The sequence below is a fragment of the Tinamus guttatus genome, unplaced genomic scaffold (genome assembly GCF_059628265.1).
Source record: "Tinamus guttatus ecotype Peru unplaced genomic scaffold, ASM5962826v1 Tinamus_guttatus_pri_ptg000045l, whole genome shotgun sequence".
Taxonomy (NCBI): Eukaryota; Metazoa; Chordata; class Aves; order Tinamiformes; family Tinamidae; genus Tinamus; species Tinamus guttatus.
The window spans coordinates 2,698,658-2,721,537 of record NW_028288579.1 but is presented as its reverse complement, the minus strand read 5'-3'; the positions used below and the strand labels follow the sequence as shown (position 1 = coordinate 2,721,537).

General features: G+C 51.3%; 1 protein-coding gene across 1 annotated transcript in view; it reads left to right on the top strand.

Moving 5' to 3' along the window:
* RAB11FIP4 (RAB11 family interacting protein 4) overlaps positions 1 to 20,814 on the top strand; it is a 79,269-nt gene extending 58,455 nt beyond the window's left edge. The window contains exons 4-15 of the mRNA XM_088538079.1: positions 7,723 to 7,946; positions 11,058 to 11,249; positions 12,671 to 12,805; positions 14,292 to 14,327; positions 15,236 to 15,335; positions 15,638 to 15,741; positions 16,260 to 16,400; positions 16,930 to 17,011; positions 17,310 to 17,447; positions 17,927 to 18,085; positions 18,391 to 18,534; positions 20,240 to 20,814. Of these exons, the coding sequence (XP_088394205.1) occupies positions 7,723 to 7,946; positions 11,058 to 11,249; positions 12,671 to 12,805; positions 14,292 to 14,327; positions 15,236 to 15,335; positions 15,638 to 15,741; positions 16,260 to 16,400; positions 16,930 to 17,011; positions 17,310 to 17,447; positions 17,927 to 18,085; positions 18,391 to 18,534; positions 20,240 to 20,356 (1,572 nt within the window). The 3' untranslated portion in view covers positions 20,357 to 20,814. The remainder of the gene's footprint in view (positions 1 to 7,722; positions 7,947 to 11,057; positions 11,250 to 12,670; positions 12,806 to 14,291; positions 14,328 to 15,235; positions 15,336 to 15,637; positions 15,742 to 16,259; positions 16,401 to 16,929; positions 17,012 to 17,309; positions 17,448 to 17,926; positions 18,086 to 18,390; positions 18,535 to 20,239) is intronic.
* The last annotated feature ends 2,066 nt before the right edge of the window (positions 20,815 to 22,880 follow it).

Below are 22,880 nucleotides of genomic sequence, written 5' to 3'. Positions count from 1 at the left end.
AACCGCAATAACCCCGAGCTCACGGCGCAGCGGGGCCGGACGCGTGGGGGGCGCTGGTTTCTGCGCCCGCCCGCAGCGCGGCGCCCTCCCTCGCAGCCCCGCTCCGTGACGTCACGGCCCCGCTCCGGTACAGTGCGCCGCGCGTCGCCTGGCAACGGCGGGGGGCGGGGCCCGCGCGCTGCCAACTGTTGCCCGGGGCGGCGCCGCCCGGGGCGGCCCCTCGGCGGGGCGGGCGCGGCGCCTCCCCCGCCCCTTCCCTCCGTCCGTCCGTCCTTCCCGCGGCCGCGCCAGGTACCGGCGGCGGGGCCGGCAGCTCCGCGCGGGGCGCAGCGCACGCAGGTCGGTCGGTCGCGGGCCGGTGCCCGGGTTGCGGCGCGGGAGGGAGGGAGCGAGCGAGCCGGCTGTGCGGCCCCCGGGGGCTCGGCGGGCGCTGCGGGGCCGCCCGCGGCTGCCGCAGGCTGCGGCGTTGCGCGGGTTGGGGGCCGCCCGCGGCGGCGGTTCTGCAGGTGGAGACAGAGGCGGGCCGGGCCCGCGGCGCCTTCCGTGTTTGCCCAGGGAGCGGCGCCGGCCCGGGAGGTGCCCGGGAGCCCCCGCGCCTCCCGGGGAGGGTTGGTGCCGGCCCGCGGTGCCCGCGCTTGCTGCCGGCGGCTCCCGGTGCCCCTGGGGTGCTGGGGAAAGGCTCCGCTGTGCGGGAGCCCGCGGCAGGCCGCTCTCGGGACCCGTGCCGTCCGCACCGCGCCGCGGGCTGCTCCGCACGTGGCCGAGAGCGGCTGCGGCACCGCGGAGCGGGAGACGCTTCCCAGGCGGGACCCTCCGCTAAAAGCGGCCCCGGTGGGCAGCGCCGGGGCGTTCTGCGCTGGGACGGGCCGGGGGGCTCGGAGCGGGGCTGGGTGCTTGTGCGGTGAGCAGGACCGCGGGGGCAGCGTTCGGGGTCGGCTGGTTGCCGCCGCTTCGGTGATGGCTCGTTCCAGCACGGCCAGGAGCAGAGCAGCCGTCGGGATCCAAGTAACGGCTCATCTGGAGAGAGCCCGCGTGGTTCTGCTCAATTATTCACTCGCATTAAGGATGGGTGGGTTGGATAGCGCCTCCGACGCAGGGTCGCGGTAACCCCCGCCATGGGCTTGGTGGTGCTGGAGTCCAAGCCACGGAATCAGTGCGGTTTCTCTGCGCAACAGCTGTAGGGGCACCTCAGCAGTTGTTTCATAGGTTACTGAAGCTACAGTGGTTAAAAACAGTCCCATTGCAGTCAGCTGGCTGTGCTGAAGGTGGGATTGGGATCGGGATTGCACTCTGCTTGGGAAGCTTGAGTACTGTGAATCCTTCCTTGGCTCTGGGTAAAAACAAGAAAAACGAAGTGGGAACCTGGTGAGGGTGACTCTGGGCAGGGGTGCCCCCACCAGGTGTTTCTGGGAGCTTTGGGTGGGTTTGCAGAGCTGGATGAGGGACTTGGTTTGTGGACTTTCTGCTGGCTGTTTAGCAGAGTCTGCACAAATTAAAGGAGCTTGAGCTGCTCCCGTTCTGAGGCATGGCAGCCTCCGAGCAGCTCTAAACCCGCTTTTAATTGGGCTCTTTGAGCTTGGTTATCTGGAGAGCTGCTGCTCGCAGCAGAGGGTCTCCAGGAGGGCACCTGACGCGCAGATGTCTCCGTCTGCGGCCGCCCTGCGAGGGCTCCCAGCGCCTCGATGCTGGGGGAGCCCGTGCAAAAGGCTTCCAAACGGAGCCCCCCTGCCGAGGCAGCCGCAGCCCCGGCTGTGGACGAGCCGCTGTGTTTGTGTGCGGGCAGAGCCTCCTCGCAGCCCTGCCGTCCGCGCGGCAACCGCGTTCGACAGTTACACACCGATAGTGCTGCCGAGGGGGCTCCTGCCTGCGCTCAGCACTTGGAAATGTGCTGTGCTCAGCCCACGACCTCCTAAACTCTGGGGTGCAGCGTAGGAATGCGGCTCCTTTTGTGCGTCCTGCACAACACTCGTTAGGTTGATGGCTGCAATGGGCCGAGGGCGCTGGAAGGGCTTCTCGGCAGTGTGGAACAGTGCTGTGGGCGCTGCGTGCCGTGAGCCCTGCTGGGCTTTGGGCAGGACTCCGGTTTGCGTCTTATTCTCAGGGTGCGAATTAAAGTCGTTATAAGTCATTTCTGCCTGGTCGTCCTGCTGGTGGTTCTGCCTCGTTGTTTGTGTTGCCTGTGTGAGTAGAGGGGGAGAAAAATCCCATGGCTTCACAGAGCTGTATTTTGTTGTATTTTACCATGTAGGTGGAAAAAAGCACAGTATGCTGGATGTGCCCAGGTTAATGACTGCTGGGATCTTAGTCTGCAATTGTTATTTGCCAAGTAGGCTTCACAAAATGGTAAGGCAAAGCACTTCTACTAATCAATACAGTCACTTAAAATGAAGAACGTGAGTGGTGACTCTTCTAACAGAACAGAAGCTTTAGCCTGGGAGGCTGGAGACTCGTTTGAAGTTCGGTGCTTGAAACTGCGGAAAGAAAGCTGCAGTTCTGGTTGTTCCTGCAACAAAGGCTCCTTAACCTGGCGTTGCCCCAGAGCAGACGAGGTCCGAGAGCTCCCGCCCCTTCGGAAAGGAGAGGATTTTTCAGAGCAGCTTCAGTACTTCATGAGCACGAAGTAGGTTGGTTCCTACACTCGTCTCTGTGCAGACTGGCCCGTTGTGGGAAGTTTTTCCGTATAAACCAAAGCCACATCCTTAGCGTTTTCCCTCGACTTCCCACGGAGCACGACAGGGTGTCCGAGGGGCTGCGACTGCCCCTCGTGGGCTCTGAAACTGCCCCACGCTCCTCCTTGCTAGCGCTGCAGCATCCTCCTATCCACTTGGGTGCAAAGGCACAAACACCATTTGTAAAGCCAAAAAAAAAAAAAAAGTTTTTTTTTCCTTTAGGTATCTTTCTCTGTGTTTGCTGGAGGCCAGACTTGCAGTAGTGCAGAACAGAAAGCAAATACTGCACTTTCCGGGTCCCTTGGGCTAAGCAAAACTTGACCAGGGCTCCTGAAAGCGATTAGAGTGAATGTGGGCAGAGCGATCGCCACCCGGGACAAGGCGCTTCTCCCCGGGCCACGCACGTCCCGGCCGGGCCGCCCTGCTGGGGACCCTTCCCCGCTGTCCCCGCAGTGACCGCGCTGCATCCGCAGGGAGCTCCGGGCCCCGACACCCGCCGCACCACCGCAGAGGGCGGCGCGGGGTCCTGCTGTTTACCGGGCACCCGGCCGGGTGACCTTGGGCTTGTCACGGAGAACAGGCTACCGCGCGAGCCCGCTGCCTCCGGGCTGCAAACACCAGTTGCAAGGAGCGCCCTGCAGCTCGGGCTGGGTTCATTAAGGAGTTGAACAGAAGCGGCTGCTGGGACTGTGCGTGAATTAGGAGGCTTAAAATAAAAACATTGCTATTCAAGCAGCCTCCTGGACGTGGTCTCGGCATTCAGTTGTAATATTGCTTCAGAAGGCTGTAATCTGGGCTTACCCCTGACCCCTGCTCTCAAGGCCTGTGTGCGCTGGGGTGGCTCTGGGCTGCCGGTGAGCCGCAAAGCTGTGTTTGCGGGGCCGAGGGGATGTGGTGGCATCTGGCCCCGCCGTTCGCCATATGGTGCCCGGGCTGCAGGGCCGCAGCCGATTCCTCCCCGACTGTTCGTGCCCGCGTGACGTCAAGGCTGCTGCCCGCCGTGCGCCGGTGCTGGCGTCCCTGGCACCGCTGCTGCGCGGGGACAGGTTTCACGGGCCGGCCTGAGGCTTGGCGCCAGGAAACGATCCCCAGCCAGAGTTTGTCATTTTCTGGCCGCTGCTGCTGCTGTTCTGACTTCAGAAATGGAAGGAGATTGTTTCATCCCAGGGCTAAGACTTCTCAAGAGGGTCAGTTAACGTCACATTTATCTGCAGCGCGGATCATCTTTTAGGCAAATATCCCGCATGTTTTTGAAGTGTATGCTCGCTTTCATCCAAGCCCAGGGCCACAACACCCGCGCGCGTCTCCCAGAAGGGATGCGGAGGTGGCCAGAGCTGGTCCCGACGGTGCCTCGGCGTCGCACTGGGAGAGGCTCGGGCAGCCCCCTGCCCTGCGCGGCCCTCCGCAGCTCGTGCACGAGTGTCACCTGAGACTCCTTGTTCTCCTGCGGATAATTAGGGCTGCCTCCCGTTCCAGCGGAGCGGATACCTTGGGTGTCTGCGTGACATCCACGACATCCTCTCAGCGTATCAGCATGGTGTCGCTTAGCAGCTTTTTTAGCGTATGAAAGAAAACAGAAACTGTTTGGTGGTTCTGGAGCTAAAGCTGCTCAGAGTGATGATGCCTGGACAAGGTGGCAAACGCTCTCTGGGTTTATTGTGAGCTCTGCAACTGATGGCCTGGCCCAGTCGGCGCTGACGTGATGCAGCTTCAAAGAGCCGGAAGGAGACTTCGTTTTTATTTCCTTCTTTCACTTTCTTTAGAAGACCAAATTAGCTGTGTGCCGAAGCCTCTTAATGTGGAAAGTTTCGGAGCATAAGCGCTGACCTGTGAAAAGGAGCGCTTGGATCTAGACCCTGGCCATGATGAGGGCTGGCACGTCCATTAGGGCCAATTAGAGTGACAGGTAGCAGCGTAAACAGCGGCAGCCCCCGCCGGCCCGCGCGGTGGAAACGGCCCCGGCGTGAGCCGCCCCTTCAGAGCACAAAGCAGCCCTTGAAAACGCGGACGCCTCGCGCACCGCTCGGGAGCTGGAGGCCAGTGTTGCAGCTGGAGCCTGTTGTGCTTGCGTTGTGCCCTCGGCCGCGATACAGGCGGCGGCGGCAGGGTGAAACAACAGCCGGTGCTCCCCGCCGCGTGTCCCTGCGCTCGCCTCTGCCCGGGACCCCGGGCCAGCTCTCCCGGGTGCCGTCCAGCATTTGATGCTGGATTGGGTCTTTGGAATGAACTTGCCCCCGGGAATCCCATCCGCCACCCACAGCAGGAGCGTGTGAGGCATAAACTGAGCTTCAAATATTAGACTTGAGTAACTAAACAGTTGGAGAAAGCTCTTGGGTTGAGCAAACTGTAATTTGAGGCCCTAAAATAGCTCTTTATTTGAACAGCTTTGTAAAATAATCATTCTCTGAACAGTGATCTTGAACTCCTCAAGAGATTTAAACTTCCAGCTATTTTGGGAAACTTGCTGGCCTTTTCAGGCTGAAACAGGAGACAAGCAGCTTCCCCAGCTTCCCTCGTGCCCTGCCGGCCCTCCCGAGCGCCGCCGTTGCAGCGGAGCCGCGTGCCGATGGGGACGCGATGCCGTCCCGCCGCACCGCGTGCCGATGGGGACGTGCGCGGTCCCGCCACGCGCGGCGGCGTCTCCCGGGCGCACCGAAGGGGCGGTCGGTGTCGCCGCCCCGCTCGTCCCGAGAGCAGAGGCGCTGTGGGCAGGGGCTCTCTCTCCTGCAGACGCGCGTGTAGCGCACGGACAGCTCGAGCGGCCGCCGCAGTAAGTGCGGAGCGCGCAGTGCTGCTGTTGGTGGGGCTTCAACCCATACTCGCCCGTTTATTTTTTTAATGGGAACCTTCAAGGTCACAAGCAGCAACTTCATCCTTCTTGACTCAGCCAGCGAGGACAGGAGCTGTCTGGTAGAACTGGAAACGCGGCAGCTCCTGTTGGGATGGGTTCGGCTTGGGTGTGAACGCGCCCTGGACGCGGTGACTCAGGGCAGGAACGCCCCGCAGGCCTCAACGCGCCGCTCGGGCTGGGTGGCTGCTTGTTCTTGCCAGCCGTGGTCATCTAACCTGTGGAGGAATAAACTGAGAGGCAGAGTGCCCAGCAGCTGGGACACGCTCCCCAGGTGCAGGGTGGGGACGCTGGACGTGCAGGGAAGAGCCTGGGACACGGTGCACCCCGTGGTGCCCGTCCTCCCGCAGGGACGGCCCCCGAGACCGCCGAGGAGACCCTCCGTCCTCGTCGGCTGGAGGAACCTGAGCCAAGCGGCCTCCTCCTGCCGTCCCGTCCCGTCCGCAGGAGCTGTGGAGCGGCTCGCCAGGCTCCGCGCGGGTCGCTGCCCCAAAGAGTTGGGACTCGAAAGTGGAAGTTTAGGGGCAGAGAAGTAATTGCCCTTCAGAAGGAGACTTCTGGGCTGCAGTTATAAATCACGAAGGTAAATGGGAGGAGAGGAGGTAGTCAAGAAGTGGTTGGAAAGAAGGGAGCCCTTTGCCTTTAGAGATGACAACAAATGTTTAATTGCTAATAGGCCTTTTAAAAAAATCCTCTAGGCTGCTATTATTAGAAAAGCAAATGCGTGATGTTACCTGCAGAGAGCAAAAAAGGAGTCTTTCACGCTCCTCTTGACCTCTACTTTCTTGTGTTAATTTGTTTAATAGCAGTGGGACTTGGCTGCTGTAAAGGCTTGCTTAAGCACAGACCTCTCCAAGAGCCCTGGAAAGCTCTGCTGAGCAGAGGTGGGCTGGCCACGAGCTGTTTCTTCCTTTCCCTGCTTCACTTGTGAACTGACAAACTCGCAGCTTGGGGATCCACCGCCTGCTCCACTGGATCAGGCTGCTGCCCGCTGCTGCACTTCCATAGTGGCACTCGGGGCTTTGCTGCATTAAACTTTCCAGGTCTCTGCTCCAAGTATGGGCTCGAGGATAGAGGCACTGCTGGTAAAACTGTCCCTTCCACTGCTTGGGTATTCCGCAGTTAAGAGGTTTGGGGCCAGTAAAGTTTCTTTTGAATTCCTTAAGCCTTGATATGCGAGAAATTTGCACAATTGTATAACCAGTATTTTGGGGTAAAAATGGGATACATTCATAGTATCAACTGTTGCAAAAATAATAAAGGAAAAGCTTCAATACGGTGCCAATAAGCAAAGCCTTAACTGCCTGGTTGTCCTGACGCAGGGCAGAGGCCCCTGCAGAGGAGGCAGCCGAGAGGCCGGCGGGGGGACCGGGTCTGTGCCTCGTACCACATCCAGTTGTGTTGCCACCTGTCAAACTGGGGGCAGAGAGTGAGATCTGGGGCTTTATTTTTCCAGTTCAGAACTATCTTGTCACTCAAGGACAAGAAAATAGGAAACAGCTCATCTTGGCTCTTGTAAATCTTTGTGGGAGAAGGAGATGCAGGGGTTGACCAGCAGCCGGTTGTTGCAGTGCTGAGAGTGACATCTTAGTTTTAGTCAAGGCTTAATCAAGACACAGGGACACAGGAACAGGGTTTTGGGTTTTTTTTGTTTTTGTTTTTCCCTTTCATATATCTTTAGTTGTACCATAAACATTTTAACCCCTGTTTTAACTTCCCTCCTTTCCCCCCATATAGATTTATCACATGCATCTCCTCCAAAGGTCAAGTAAACTGATACTCTTACCTGTCTTGCTTTTATATAATCCACGGTATTAATACATAGGGTAACTGTGAGTTGGTCCTATGAGTAGGTTTTTGCAGAAGTTCCTTTTTAAAGAACCCTGTGAGGATATTTATTACTCCCATTGCATTTGGAGAGTAAATTAGGGCAACACCAACTACGTTTTATAATGGGTTCTTGTGTCCCTAACCTATAGAAGTCAGTCAGAGTTACAGTATTCAAGGCCTCATGAGAGGAGCAAGCTACGTCAGCGGCTTGCAGAATCTGGCCTTTGAAAAGCAGGTCAGGCTTCTTGCTTTATGGCTTTTATTTCGTGTCAGTCACGTTTATCCCAACATCCAGAGAGCCGGTTAGTGCTGTTCCTGCCTTTCCCCGCTGCCTTGCAGGATGGCCTGAGGTGCCTCTCCACGCTTCTTTTCCAGGGCAGTGAGATCCAGGACTGCGCCTACCTGGACAACGAGAGCGCGTGCAGCGAGTCGGAGCTCTTTCCCGATGAGGACACGATGACTCTCGCGCAGCAGGAGCTTCACCATGAGTCCGACATGGACAGCGCCATCGAGAGCGCGCAGAGCTCGGAGGCGTCCGACATCTGTCGGAGCGAGGACAAGGACGGCGGCCTCGGCGGCCTCTTCCTGCCCGGCGACAAGTGAGTGCTGGGTTTGCCCCTCGGAGGCCCCGTTTGGACTCGCGTGTCACAGGATGAGGGAAGAAGGAGCCTTTGCTTGGCTAATCCCCGCTGTGGGAGGGCCTGAGGAGGGCTCAAGGACTTAAAAACCTAATATCCGTTTAAAATATAAGGGAGATGGATGTCCAGGTCCTGTAAGTGGCTTAGACGGTCTCAGTCCTGGCTCCTCCTGGCACATTTGGTGGGCACCCGTGGGATTTGCATGCTGTTTATTGAAGTGAAAGGGCTGGGCTGTCCTTCCCCAGAATGGATCACTGGATTGGCACCACCCCAAATTTAGGGTTTTCTGTGTTCCTGAGCCCTTTGTACGCTGGGATTAAAATATGAATCTGCTGCAAAGCAACACGCCAGGGGAATGTTGCTTTAGCCTTTTGTCCATCGAGTTGTCTGAAGGCGTGGGCTCTGCTGATGTCTTTTGCTGCTCCATGTGCCAAGTTAATTCTGTATGTTGCTAATTTTCCATGACATATAGCGTGCAGCAGTAACCTGTGCTTAACACAGGGTGTCCTAGCATGCACGTGTCTAACCCCGGCTTGCTATTAACACAAGAGTGTCTCTGAAACCCTGCCTTTACTTTTGGCAGAGTGCGAGGCTAGAGGGGGTGCAATGCTTGTCTAGCTTGATTCAATCTTATTTTGACTTGCGTTAGTGCCACAGCACGGGACAGAGCTCAGCTAGGCCGGCTCCATAGGCCTCTGCCCTGTCTTCCCTATTTTTAACTTTGCATCTTGATTTGTGTCTCTTGGGCTTCTTTCTCTTGCCAGGACCAACCTCATTCCCCCTCCTGGGCTGTGTGGGGCTCTCCGCTTTGTTCCTGGCCTCCTCTGAGTGTCGAAACTGACCCAGCTCTGGCCCTCTTATCCCAGCAGCGATCCAGGAGGCTTTAGCAGGATCATTCCTGTTTTTACCAGCTCTTTGTGAAGTTTGTCTCCCTACCTGCCATTCCTGGTCCCACTAACCATCCTTGCAGTGACTGACTCTCCCTGCCTTTGAAATGGGCATCTTTCCTCCCACTTGAGCAACGTGGGCCCTTGCGGAGGAGGGAGGCTCCGTGCATCCCGTGCCCTCCATCTAGGGGACCTAGGGCTGCTAGGAGCCCAAAGCATAGAGAAAATGGTGCTTAAAACTGAGCAGGCCTCAGAATAAATATCTTTTGATAGCTTTGAGGAGCAGCTTGGGAAGCTTTGTATTTTTGTTCTGGAAGACATAATACAGACTTCAGCCTTGGCCAGACACTTGTTTAAGAAGTGGGTGGGTTGTGTACGAGGCACATCAGCCCTCTGCAAAGCCATACTCCCAAGAACAGGAAATAGTGCTAAAAAAATAAGCCCCATTTAGAAACTGCTGGAATGGGAATAGCAGCAACTTTTAGCAACTCCCTTGAAAATGCCTGAGCAATCTCTCAAATGCAGTTGCAGTTACACAGATCACAGCAGCCCAAATTCCTCATCAACACATAGATGATCTGTGGCACAGCAGCTCTGCTACACACAGGTGCTCCTGGTGGAGCATTTAGCTTCTCGCTGGTCCATCTCAGCCAGGGAGCCTTGTTAGATAAGGTCGATCTGTTCCTGGTATGAGCATTCCTATCTTCATCCTTTAATAACGTGCCAGGCTTGATTTGCCCTAATTTTCGTTAATGTGAATTAGATAAATGAATTGCAGGTTATAAATGGATCTCATCAAAACAGAAGAAACAAAAGAGCATGCATTTGCAGTGTTGGCAGGCTTCATCTTCTACTAATTGCTTTGGAGGGAAGGGATATGCAAATACTGCCTGCTGCACCACCAAAGGATCCCTGCTCCCCTCTCGTGCACGGCTCCCGCGTAGTGTTACAAGAAGGGGAGGAATCTCCCTGGCCCTGAAGCACAGGGCATGGTCAAGAGGTTCAGGGTAGACTCAGAAAAGAAGCCTAAAACGTAATAATACTGAGCCCCTGAAGAGCAACCTCGGCTGGGATTACTGCCCCGCAGCTCAGCCAGGGTAGAAGATCCCAGCACAGAGCCCTGAAGCAGAGGGGTTGAACACGCTGCCCCAGTCTGTAGAGTTTCATGAGGTCCAAGTCAGCTGCCTTGTTTTACTGAAGGAGTGAGGAGGGCTGGATTCCACTCTGCGGTACGAACAATATTGTGTCAAGGAACTTTAGGGCTTCGCAGTCTGAACATGTATTTTGGGTGTTCACCTGTGCAAGGTTTTGCATGGGTATATGCCGGCGTGTCGGTATGAGCAGCTCACTGAGGTGCAAACCCAGTGGGGCAGTGCAAGATCCCTGCCTGTGCAAGGCAGCACAGGGCACGACTGCAGCACCGGGTACAGCTACAGCTCTGGGCACGGGAGGTGCTGGCAGTGCCCTGCAGGGACCCTGCGTGGTTGTGTTGGGCAGGGTGTGCTCGGGCGCCCTGGCACCCTGCTCGCCTCCGAGGGCACCGTCCTGCCTGCTGCTTCTGTCTTTGGGCGTTGTGGTGGTGAAAGGCCTTCCCTTGGCCCACATCTCTTCTGAAAGACTTCTATTTATTTGTTTGCTTACTTGTCATGGTGGAAGAAAGGGCAGGGACCCAGCCTTGGCTAGGTCGCTTCTACAGTCATTTGCGCTTTGGCTCATCTGGTGAGCTGGAGCTTGGTGCTGGGCACCCCCAGAGTGGCTGGAGCTCACAGGGTGGTGAGAGGGGGTTTGCAGGGCTGCAGTGACTGCCCCCATCCCGCGCACGTGCCCCTCACTGCCCCAGCGCTGCGGAGGAACCGCCTGGTTCCTGGCTCTGCACAGCCGTCCCGTAAGCAGCAGGATTCCCCGCGTGGAAACAGTGACCAAGGGCTGCCGAGGGTCACTGTTAAAAGCGAGAGCACTTCTGTTGATCCAAACCCATCTCGCAGGTACCTGCTCGTAGGTTCTCATACACTTATCAAACGCACCAGATGATAAACTGATCACTCAAGGTTTTTAGTTTTGCTTTGTTACTGACAAAAAGGGTTACGACTTCAAATGAGCAGTCAAGCAGAAAAGGTGGAAGATCCTATATGAGGTGAGATGCTATTAAATTTGGCCTTCCAGATGTTTCGACCTCTTGTTTCAGGTCAAGCCCTCACAACCCTTCTGCAGCATCTGACCTCTCCACCTATTCCACCGCCTCCCTGATCAGTAATGAAGAACAGTTTGAAGACTATGGGGAAGGAGATGATGTGGATTTTACTCCCAGTAGCCCATGCCCTGATGATGAGACCAGAACCAACGCCTACTCTGACCTTGGCTCATCTGTATCTTCCAGGTTGCTCCTTATTCATTAACAAACATTTTTTTCCACTTTTTATTTTCTTCTTTGAGCATGGGTGACCATCTCAGAAATTCCACTGGTTACTTAGACTCATCTTAAAAGCAAAATATTTTCAGTTCATGTTTTGCATTCTGTTTGACAAACTACATCAAGGCTATCACAAATACATTGTTTCTGCCAGCTAGTCTGGGGTTCCATTGAAATAACTGGGCTGTTTTGCTTGTAGATATTTCTTTCTATTGCAAACAGTAGGCTTCACAGTTGGAGCTAATATTAGAAATTACGTGCTGAAGGTAGGAAACCAGCTTAGCTCCCATGCACTAGCCCTGGTGCAGTGCAGGTGAAGACTTTCCAGAACGCTGTTTCTCCTTAGTGTTCTAATCCTGCAGATCTTAAGCAACAGCCTGTCAGATGAGGTGCTCTGCAGTACAAGGGGGAGCATGGAGCAGCCATCCGTATTCTCCTCGAGTTTCCTGGAGGATGCAAGCTCTCTGCTGGGAGCTGGAAATGCCACTGCCTGCCAGTTCCTGGGTGCCACTTCCCTCTCCGTAGCTCTTGTCCTGTGACAAAGTTGCTGATTTGAAGCCCTTCCCCAGGAAGGGGATAGATGAGCAGGGTTGGGGAAGAGCCGAGCATGAAGGTGCTGTAGGATTTGTCTGTCTGGAGCAGTAGCATGTGAAGGTCGTTGCTAGCACAGGGCACCACGTCCCTCGGTCCCGCATGCGGCCCCTGCAGTCCTGCCTCGCCTCGGTCTGCATGCAGAGCCATCTCCCCCTGCCCTCCCGCCATGGTGCCTGCTGTTCTTCATCTCCCGTTTCCCCAGGGCGGCACAGGCCCTTCCATTCCCATTCCTGGGGCTCGCTGCACTTCATGCCATGTTTGCTCTCTTTTGTTTTGGTTTATTTTCCCTTTATTATGCTCAGAGATATTCTTATCTACTTTTCAAGCCATGTCCACTTCTGCCTCCCTCCTCGTTCCAGGGTTCTCTCCACCCTCTTATCTGAGGGAGTTTGTGTCACTTCTTCCTGCTAGACTGCTCTATTTTTCTTGGTCTTCCTGCCTTTCTTTCTCTTGGAGGAATGTGCTCCCTCAGCTTGCATGCCAGGCTCTGGAGGGAAGATGGGCACGATAAGAGGGAGCGACGGTGCTGAGGTGAAACACGCTAGCGCGGCGGCTGCCGCGTGCAGCACACGGGCTCTGCGCGTCTTGTGCTCTCCTTCCAATCCCCAAATTGCTTCCTTGCACTCGTGCCCCGACCCCTTCCTCCGGAAAGGCTCAGCTGGGGCAGGTAGCACTGGCATTCCCAGTCAGCACCCCTGAGACAGGCTGACTGCAGCGAGGGCAGCGTGTCCCCGAGCCCCTCGCAAGAGGAAAACCTGCTGGTTGCTGTAACGTGTCTCCTTTCCTGCAAACAGCGCTGGCCAAACACCCCGGAAAATGAGGCATGTTTATAACAGCGAGTTACTGGATGTTTACTGCACACAGTGCTGCAAAAAGATAAATCTGCTCAACGATTTGGAAGCCAGGCTGAAAAACTTGAAAGCAAACAGGTAAGCAGCCTATTGCACTGCTTTCAGCAGGCCCTGCTGGAAACAGGACTGAGTGGTGGCAGCAGGAGAGGAGGGAAGTGCCCTCCCCTTCCCTGTGTGCCACCCTCTCGTGTGCGTTGTGTCCCTCCTGCAAAACTCTCTGAATTTCAGATAATAACTGTAATAACTGATAATAACTAATAACTGTTTCTCTGATGTGGGTTTATTAATGCTGTCTCTGCCCTAAATATTTTGACCAGTGAGTTCTTTGATTACTGAGTGGAAATGTTGTATCCAGGATATCTCCCTAGGAAGTGGGGTCTGCCATACTGCTGCTTAATGCAGATCTATGGTTAGTCGCTGTTTCCTCTGGATAGGAAGGAGTCATCAGGCTTTGTATGTAACTTTAGTCGTTGTGTATGACCTTAAATACACCACGCATAAACCTATGGGACAGCAGAGGTACTTCATACAGTGGGGTTTTCTTTTTTCTAAAGGGAATTTGACAAAATAATAAAACCAGAATTAGGGCAGCAATGACTTGACATTTTCAGTTTGGGGTGTTTTTTTTTCTCCTTACGTTTCTATCACCATTGCTTCAACCACTTTTGAAGTGCAGAAGCTTTGGATTCTTTCTTCCGAGCGCTCCCCAGCAGTCGCTGGAGGAGCCGCTTTGCTGGCCTTCTAGCTCCCCCTGCAAACTGGATGCAGATCCTGCTGCCCGCCGGTCCCTGGCAGAGAGCACAGTGCTGGGGACACAGGGACACGGTCCCTGCTGTGAGCAGCACTGTCACCTCTCCTGCCCTGGCGAGGAGCCTGGTGCAACCCTGCCAAGCCTGGCTGTGCCTGGGGTGATGCTGGAGGGAGGCTGTTTTCCCCTGGTCACAGGAGAGCAGTGCCCAGAGGGCTGTGCATCTGTGTGCACTCGGAGAGATGGCATCTTACCCGAGAGATGCAGCTGGATTTGGGGTTTGTTTTGATTTGGTTCTAGTGCTCTTGTCTGAAACGTGGTCCCTCCTTTGGATAATACCAGTCTTTGGCTGAGAAAGGAAACTCTAAAAACGGAAAGCATCTCTGTTCCTATGGTGAACTGGGGAGGATTATGGGGAAGGATAAGCTTCCTGTTTATGAAAATCATCTAAAACCTGGGAGTCCACAATAAACATCCATCACTAACTTAGTGTCCCTTTGTGACACTTCTAATCTTAGTTTCACTCTGATTCACATTGACAAATTTGTGTTAAATATAACAGTATTTTTAAATCTGCTTGTTAGTGATTGTAGTGATATTATGGCTCCACTCATCTTTATGTTGTTATTAACTCTGTGCTCTTTGATTAAATTGTCCAAGGATATTGTTCACAGAATCACTTTTTAACTTTGATTTTAAAAAAGTCAATATTAGATGTTTTGTTGTGCAATTCAGCTGCAGATTAAACCAAAATTGAATCCAGCATTGATCAAATAAGTGTTTAATTCCTGTATCATTCCTTCTGCATCCATGCAGCCCTAACAGAAAAATATCAAGCACAGCTTTTGGAAGGTAAGAGTCTTATTTTCCTGTTCTGAATACTTGGGGTATGAGCTGTAAAAAATCCATAACTGGGAGTGGGGGGAGAGGGGAGGAATGAGTAAGGTTGTGAAAACATAAACTCATGTTTACAGATTTTCAAGGGAAGGGGTCGGCGCTTGGGTCGCGCTGCTGCAGAGTGTAAAAGTCCCTGTGAGACTTGGGGCAGGGCCCTGGACGGGAAGGGGCAGCTGTGCTGGGAGAATAGCTGCTTCCTTGTCCATCAATTTGCTTCCCATAAACTGCTGATCCACGAGTTCAGGTGTTGTTCCTCTCGCTCGCATGGCTTGGGCCTTTTTGCTGGTGTTGCTGAAATGCAAAGGAAAAAAGGGCATTTGTACAAAATAAACCTTTCGAGTGAGTAAAGCAGCCGTGAGATGGTGAGGGCTCTACGTTCCCAAACTGTTTTAGAGTCTCCAGTCATGTGTATTCTGAAACTGTTATCTAGTGGGAGCTGCTCAAGATTTCTTTCTGTCTATTTAAAGAAAGCTCTTGATGTACAGTTCATCTAGAAAATTCTATACTAACTAACATAATGTAATGACCTTATCTTAGACTTTTAATACAGCAAATATAACTTGGTACATTGTGTGAATAAGGCTAAGTAGTTTTTAAAATATGTTACTGCTGGTGACAAATCCTGTCAAAAGCAAGAAAGAGCTCACGTCCTGGAACTAATGTCATTGATTGTGCTCAGTAGGACTTCATTTAGCTACCGGTTCTTGTAAGGCTTGTGCTGAAGCAGTTATAGTTGTCACTGAAATGGCTGCACGATTTTCAGCATAGGATGTTTGAAGCATGAATCCAGGTTTCATGCTAAGGTACAGAGTCTTCCTCTTCCTTCCTCATCAAGCAAAATTTTTATCCTTCTGATCTTTCAGGCAGCTCTTCCACAATAGTAACTTCAGCAGCAGCAACGGCAGCACAGAAGACCTGTTCCGAGACAGCATAGACTCCTGTGATAACGATATAACTGAAAAGGTGAGGAGCTGAGTGCATTGCAATCATGTCCCAAACCCAACGTCTGACATGCATCCAGTGATGAAGCTCTCCTGATCAGTTACCAGTTGTCTTAAGTAGGTCATTCAAAATGTCCAGGATAGTCCATTAATAATGGACTAATTAATGACTCTGGTTCATGAAAATGCAAGAACTATGGAAATACAGAACTAGGGCGAGATCTAGAAAGGCTATAATAACTAAATGCTGCTTAGAAACAGCGACGTGGTGTGTGAAGAGAGATGCAGACTGTCTCAATTCTTCCCTCTCACTTCCCCTTCCAGGTAACCTACCTAGAGAAGAAGGTGACTGAACTGGAGAACGATAACCTGACAAATGGTGACCTCAAGAGCAAGTTGAAACAGGAGAACACACAGCTGGTTCACAGGTAATGAAGCACAGAGCCAGTTCTCTTTATCATGTCATAGCAGACCTAGAGGCAAGCTGGGGGAAAGGAACTTCTGCATCTAAAATCTGACCATGTCTTCTGCCGTACGCTGCCAGACAAGTGAGGTGGGCTTCATCTGAGAAGTCCACATGAAATAGGGCTGTCTTGCTATATTTACAGCAAGCAGAGACCTTCCAAGCAAGTTTCTTAGTACAGAAATGTTACCGACTTGTGCAGGTCAAGACCTTCTGTTATAAGAGAGTTGACCCACTTGTTTATTAATGTGCATAATGAGCAGAAAGCTGGTGATTGCTGATGGAATAGTCCAGCTTTATGAGACTAGAAATGAAAGAATAGATGAACAGATACTACTTCATTCTATTGGGAAGTTTAATGCCAAGGAAGATGATGAAGAAGTAAGGAAGCAAAGGATTGGGGAAGAAGGGAGGTAATGACATTGTACGCACTGTATTAAAGTAACTGTGAGCTATTGCTGAAATGAAGCATGGTTTCATTAGAGTTCATGAGCTCGAGGAACTGTTGAAAGACCAAGAGACATCAGCAGAACAGACTCTGGAAGAAGAGATAAAGAGACATCGAGAAGCATACAGCAAATATGAAAAAGAGAAAGGCACAGAAATTGAGCTGCTAAATACAAGGTAACAAGCTTGTTGGTGGTGCAGAGAACAGAGCAACTGTTCTTTTCTTCCTCTCTCCTTTGCACATAAACATAACCTGTTCACAAGACAGGACACAGATGGTTACGGGCTAATAGCTCTAGAGAGGAGCTGCGCAGTTGCATGCAGCATGCAACTAATGCCCAGAAGCCTGGAGAATGTTTTACAGTAATGCTGTAATCCACATAGCCAACATCGACAGCTTAGATGGATTTTTGGCATGGATTCAAATAGGGAGTTGTTACCAGCTGTGCCAGACACTTGTCTCTGCATAGGTTCCTTCCTAGCTAATTTTCTTTAGATACTTTTTGTGATGAGCAGTAGAACCTGAGAGTCGGTGTGACATTTTTGGCTTTAAAAATGGACAAAATGTTACAGGAAAATAGGCTAAGATTAGCAGTATTTTCTCATTTATGCTATTAAATGCAAATGAAATGACTTTTTAGAGCATACTTTTTGTGTGCTTGCATTCTTAGAGATATTGACTGTAAGACTTTTCTTATTAACACAGGGTTCTGCAACTGGAAGAAGAAAACGGTGAACTGAAAACCACTGTCACACGACTGAAATCACAAACAGAGAAATTAGATGAGGTAACTAAACTCCCGAGTGCTGAACATGTTCATGATGTCAAGTGCATTTTGACAGCAGCTGGATTTGTTTAAAAGCAAACTCGTGTGGTGACTGCCTCCCTGGTTTTTGTGGGGTGTTGTTGTTGTTTTTTTAACTGGCATTGCTGAAACGGGGAGTGCTAATGAAAACTGGTCACATTTAGTGGCAGACACTCTTGCCAACCTATAACCAGCCATGTCTATGTATTCATTACACAGCTGAGGATGACTCGTACATTTTCAAGCTAGCTGTAAAATTTCCCATTTCCCATTATTCCAGGAAAGGCAACGCATGTCAGATAGGTTGGAAGACACTAGTCTACGACTGAAGGATGAGATGGATTTGTACAAGAGAATGATGGACAAGCTGCGACAGAACAGACTGGAATTCAACAAGGAGAGGGAAGCCACGCAGGAGGCAAGTGTGGAAAGGGATATTGGGCAATTGCATGTTAACTTATATGGGAGCCCATCTGAAAAGCATGAGCAGAGACAGGATAACAGAGCAATCAGTTAATGTGTTACTGGATTGTATTCTTATGGCAAGTCACCCATAAGGTGATGGCTACTGCAAGAATATCTAATAAATGACAGTCAGTTACACGAAGGGTTTTAAACTCTTTGGAAGCTTAGTAAGGTAAATGTTACAGCACTCATTCAAGATGAAGTTTGTCTGGGGAATTAAGCCTTTGGGACCACCAGGCTTGGAGATCAGAGCTGCATCCAGCTTCTGTGATGGTTCCTGGCTGGTGACTGGCCTTTCCAAGGAGCAGCAGGGAGCTGTATTGAGGGAATTCAGCCTTGAGCAGGGCCGTGGTGCTGCTGCCGCCGTGCGAAGGTGCAGCACAAGGGAGGGCGGGTTGTGTGGGGAGACGCGACCTGTGCACGTCTCCACAGCTCATCGAGGACCTGCGGAAGGAACTGGAGCACCTGCAGCTCTACAAGCTGGAGTGTGAGCGCCCAGGACGCGGCAGGAGCTCCTCATCCAGCGTGAGCGAGTTCAATGCCAAAGCCAGAGAGGTGGAAATGGAGCATGAAATAAAACGCCTGAAGCAGGTGAGCAGCACATGGGTCTGTGGGTGAGGCCCAGTGAAAAATGCCTACAATGGTGACCCCTTACCACACTCCCTTTAGCTGTTGTCCCCTTCCTGCCTTAAGTGGAAGACCTGCCTTGCATTTCCTTGCACAAGCAGTGTAAGCTGTGCACATGAGAGACACCTACAGTTTACAGGGGGGGAGGAATTGTCACTGTTACTTTTTGGATTGCAACCATACTGTGTCATCCAAGCTACCTGTGATATGTTTTTTAATGAAATCTTCCAGCTAGAACTTAAACACAATATTTTTTGATCCTTAAACAGGAGAATCAGAAGCTTCGTGATCAAAATGACGATCTTAATGGACAGATCCTAAGTCTCAGTCTTTATGAAGCTAAAAATCTCTTTGCAACGCAAACAAAAGCCCAGTCACTTGCTGCTGAAATTGATTCTGCGTCAAGAGATGAGGTAATGCACTTTCATCAGCTACCGCTTAAAAAAACCCTAGGCTTTTCAGTGCAATTAATTGTCAAGGTGAAATACTTGAAGCTGGCAAGTGAGCAACAGAAAATACTACTTTCTTAGGAGTTGGAGACTATTGGAAAAATTACTTAAATCTAACAGTATTTTTGGCTGCTCCTTTTAACATCAGCTCATCAACCCTCATCAAAGCGTGTTACTGAACACACAGTTTTTATGAAGACAGTTTCTGTAGAATAAAGACAGTTACTTAAATTTCTACTCTGTTGTAGGTTTAGTACTAAGTTATTTCAGTAACAAGCTCTCACTTGGATCTAAGCTTCAGCCAGATTCTCTCTGTAGCAGAGTCAGATTCTGGAGGAAATATGTAGTATGCAAGCAAGAAACTAGTTAATGCTTTAGAAAATACCATAGGAGATCCACTTCCATGTGGGCTGGAATCAAGCAGGTGGAGTTGAAGGCTTCCTTCGGGCACCAGAACGTATCATGAGATCAGGCCGATGGAGCTGTAAGAGCTCCCAGAGAGACAGTTAATGAAGGGGACTGGGTTTGTTTGGGCAAAAGGGTTTGTTTGCTTCTATACCTTGTTTTTTCTGAACAGAATTTCCTGTCTCTTCTGTAAGAGGAGTCCTGAGACAACCCTTCTTACTCTCTCTGTACTTGAATGACCCTGTTAGCCTTAGCCCCTGGGCAGTCCCTTGAGGTGAAGGACATACCTGAGTTTCCTGATGAACCAGAGTGCTGTGAAAAAAACCTGTTTATTTGTAGAACTCTGAGCAAAAGCACATGAGGTTTTAGCTGTTGCAAGGCAGCTCTTGCCCTGCTCCCTCCTTCCTGAATGGCTCTTGCTGGGGGTGGCCCGTGCTCCGCGAGGAGGAGGGTGCCCTGCCAGCCTCGGGGAGCTCGTAGAGCAGTTCCAACCTTTTCCGCTGCAGCGTTCTTCTGTGTAATCAGAGATTGCAGGTTTAGGGTGGGATTTCTCTGAAGGCTATTGGAAACAGATGCCCAGATCACCTTAATATAAGGAGGAACCAGTACACTGATTCTGCTGGGAACCTGGGGAAGATTGGCATTAAAGACACACAGCGTCTTTCATTAGACCCTTGAGTTCCAAAAGGCCTCACAGCACCTCCAAAGGGTAGACACCTTGCTGCTTATGTGTAGCATTTCATACAGAACTAAAGCAACATAAGAACAACCTGACGTATATTCCAGGAGCGTGGGAGTTTGGAGAGGGGAGGTGTTTGTTTTAGGGCGTCTTTTTGTGTTACTTGTTTTGCAAAAAAGATAGCTTTGCTCCCAGTCCATAATATTGAAATCTTGTTCTGCTCGCCAGCCTTCCATGCAAAGTGCTTTAGGTTTCTGTAGACTCGAAAGCCTAAAGCTCTTCAACTGAGATGGGGAAGCCGGTGCGGAGGCAGGATGTGTTAGATACTGAATTTCTGGTTCAAATGAGCTGCCAAAAGACTCCTGATAGTGACTGCTCACTACCTTCCCAAATGGTAAAGATCTTCAACATCTGGATCATCCCTTATAGAGATAAAGGAGAGGAGGTGGAGGTAGAATTCCTGCTGGAAAAGGGACCTGGTAATCCTAAACAGCGCCAGTCTCTGCCTCTGTCTGATCTCACACCGCTATGTAAAGAAGTGACAATGCTGCAAGAGATGCATAACTCTGAAATGTTGTGTTTCAGCTCATGGAGGCCCTCAAAGAACAGGAGGAGATAAATTACAGATTGCGACAGTATATGGACAAGATCATTTTGGCAATCCTAGATCACAACCCCTCTATCCTGGAAATAAAAAATTGAAGGGATTTCTGAAGGAAAAGCAGCAACTGCCTGATACTTCTGCACATGCCACTGGATCTAAACAACACTCTGATACTGTAAATGAACCTATAAATATATATATATTATATATACACTAAGTGTGAGTGTGGGTGCGCGGGTGTGTTTATATGATGTTTGGTATACTGTTATTTGTCACTGAATTGGCTCGGTTAGACTTTTTCCATGCACTTTCAATACCTGTAACAAGATAGATACTGTATATTAATGTAATAACAATATAACTGGATCATGCTCTTTTAGATACTGGACAAAATGACTCTACCTCTAGTTGTAAAGGTAAAAGACAATGGAAACATATGGATGTGACCCTAACTAAGAGCAAGAATTGTTCTTTTGTTCTTCCAGGAATTTGGGTACCACAAACCGATCACCATACCCAGGTTCAGTTCCTAATTGGTGCTGGCTATGTAACTTCCTATTCGATTTAGCTTTATTATTTAAACCACACATTTGTGATGGGGGGGAATCTTTGGGAGAAAAAGGAAAGACGAAGCAAAAGGAGAAGAGGAAGACATTACAGACTTGTTGCTATGTATGTAAAATCACCATCCACTTGTTTGCCACTGTCAGCACAAAGTGCTTTTTATATAAGATCACTTTGGAGTCTCCTTTGGGATGCTCGGAGCCAGGGTGCTCTTTAGTGTGTGTGTGTGTGCGCGTGTGTATGTTTTAGGCCAGGGTCCCTGTAGCATTGAGGTTAAGAAGTTGTTGTTCAAATTCTATTCCCCTATTTTCAGGGGCTTATCATGGGCCATTAAATGAATTTTGGGATCCTGCTCATTCCTCCACACCCTCACCCTTAATTTGAAGTATTTCGCTAAGAAACACATTCCAGTTCTTAAAAAAAAAAAAAAAAAAAAAACTAAAACTGAGTGAAACAGCTGCCTCTAGGGAAGGGGGAGCCTTTTAAATCACTCGATCTGCTTTCCCAGCCCAGCCAGGCTGCCCCTGTGAGATGTTGGGGCCGCTCTGTGACGGGGACCGCGTGGTCCTGCCGGCGCCTCGCAGGGAGCTCCGGCCTGAAGCCCCGTGCGCCCCCGGGGCCCCGACACGTCCACGAGGTCGGTCCCCCCGCGCACGGGGCAGCGGGAGCTCCGCGCAGGGGACACGGCCCCGTCAGCCGAGCGCTTTGCAGGCGCTCGACCGCAGCCTGCGGCTGCTCCTGGAAGGCGCTGGGCCAGAACATAAGCTTTAAAGTCGAGTGTGTGTTTAAATGCTGCCTTAAATAGGGATGGGCTTCAGCATGTGCCTGTGTTCTCCCGAGTTGGAGCCATGTTTGTAGGACTAGGGCTTTTTGTAATTAATAATGTAACTTAAAAAGCTTATGGATTTGGTTGGTAGATGATGAATGTTAAATTTTACTCCATGCACTAGAAGGTTTTTTTTAATTAAAAATTTCACATTTAATCCACCTTTCGATTCATGCCAACTGGCGAAGGCAGGGATAGTTGCAGAAAATGGGCCCAAGAAACTGGCTTACCCCAGTGCATAGAAATGTTTCCTCTGAGTGCACTCCCCAGAAGAATGTTGCAGTAGCAATGACTGTGCTTTTCTGTGTATTTCTTGCTGTTGGCAGTGTCTTGCCCCTAGTATTCTCTTGATGTATCTTGGTGTGTATATGTGATGCATTTTCTTCCTGAATTTGAATACATAAAACATGTATTCAGCTATGGATGTAAATATATATATATATTTTTCTGCAGTCCCTGTGCTCTTGCCTTCAGTGATGTCTTACTGGAGTCATGGGAAGGGAGGGGGGAAGTGCCATAATTGGACTGTCTGGAAGGCAAGAAAATAAAAGCTGTTTGTTTCAGTGTAACTAACTGCTTTAGATGGTGTAAAGTGACTAAAACACCAGCGGAGACAGAAGAATGACTGTGGGGCTCAGTGTCCCCCGCCTCGCGCAGGGCTCCGGCGCCGCTGGAGACGCGCTCGTGTTCAACAGCTCGAGGCTGCGCTCCTGAGGCTCGGGGGAATCTGGAGAAGGGATTTAAATATCATTCCTTTGTTACTTGGTGGTGTAAGATGTTCTTTACTGAATTACAGCAGCTCCTGTTTGCAGAGGAAGCGGGTGAAGCCCCGTGGAGCTCCCCTGCGCCTGCCCGTGCCACCTGCAGCCCTCCTTCCCGCAGGGAGCGGCGCGGCCCTTCCGCCCGCGCGGTGCTGCCCGCGGCGCCGCTCGCGTTGGAGGCCACCGAGAGCTCCCTGCGGTACCGGTACCGGGGAGCTGCGTCTGGGGGAACCTGCTGCAGGTTTGAGTCGACGGCACTCGACTGTCTAAACCCCGTTGCCCTTAGGGCAGAGCGGGAGCAAACGGGGAGGACCGGTTCACCGCAAATTGCGTGGAGCCTTTGCGAGGCGAAAAGCCTGGCTTAGTTACCCGAGACCACGGATCCCTGGGACTTGATCACAGGGAGACACGTCTGGAATTGTATTCGAGATTTCATGGAGATGAACATGTAAGAGGTGAATAATCATGAAG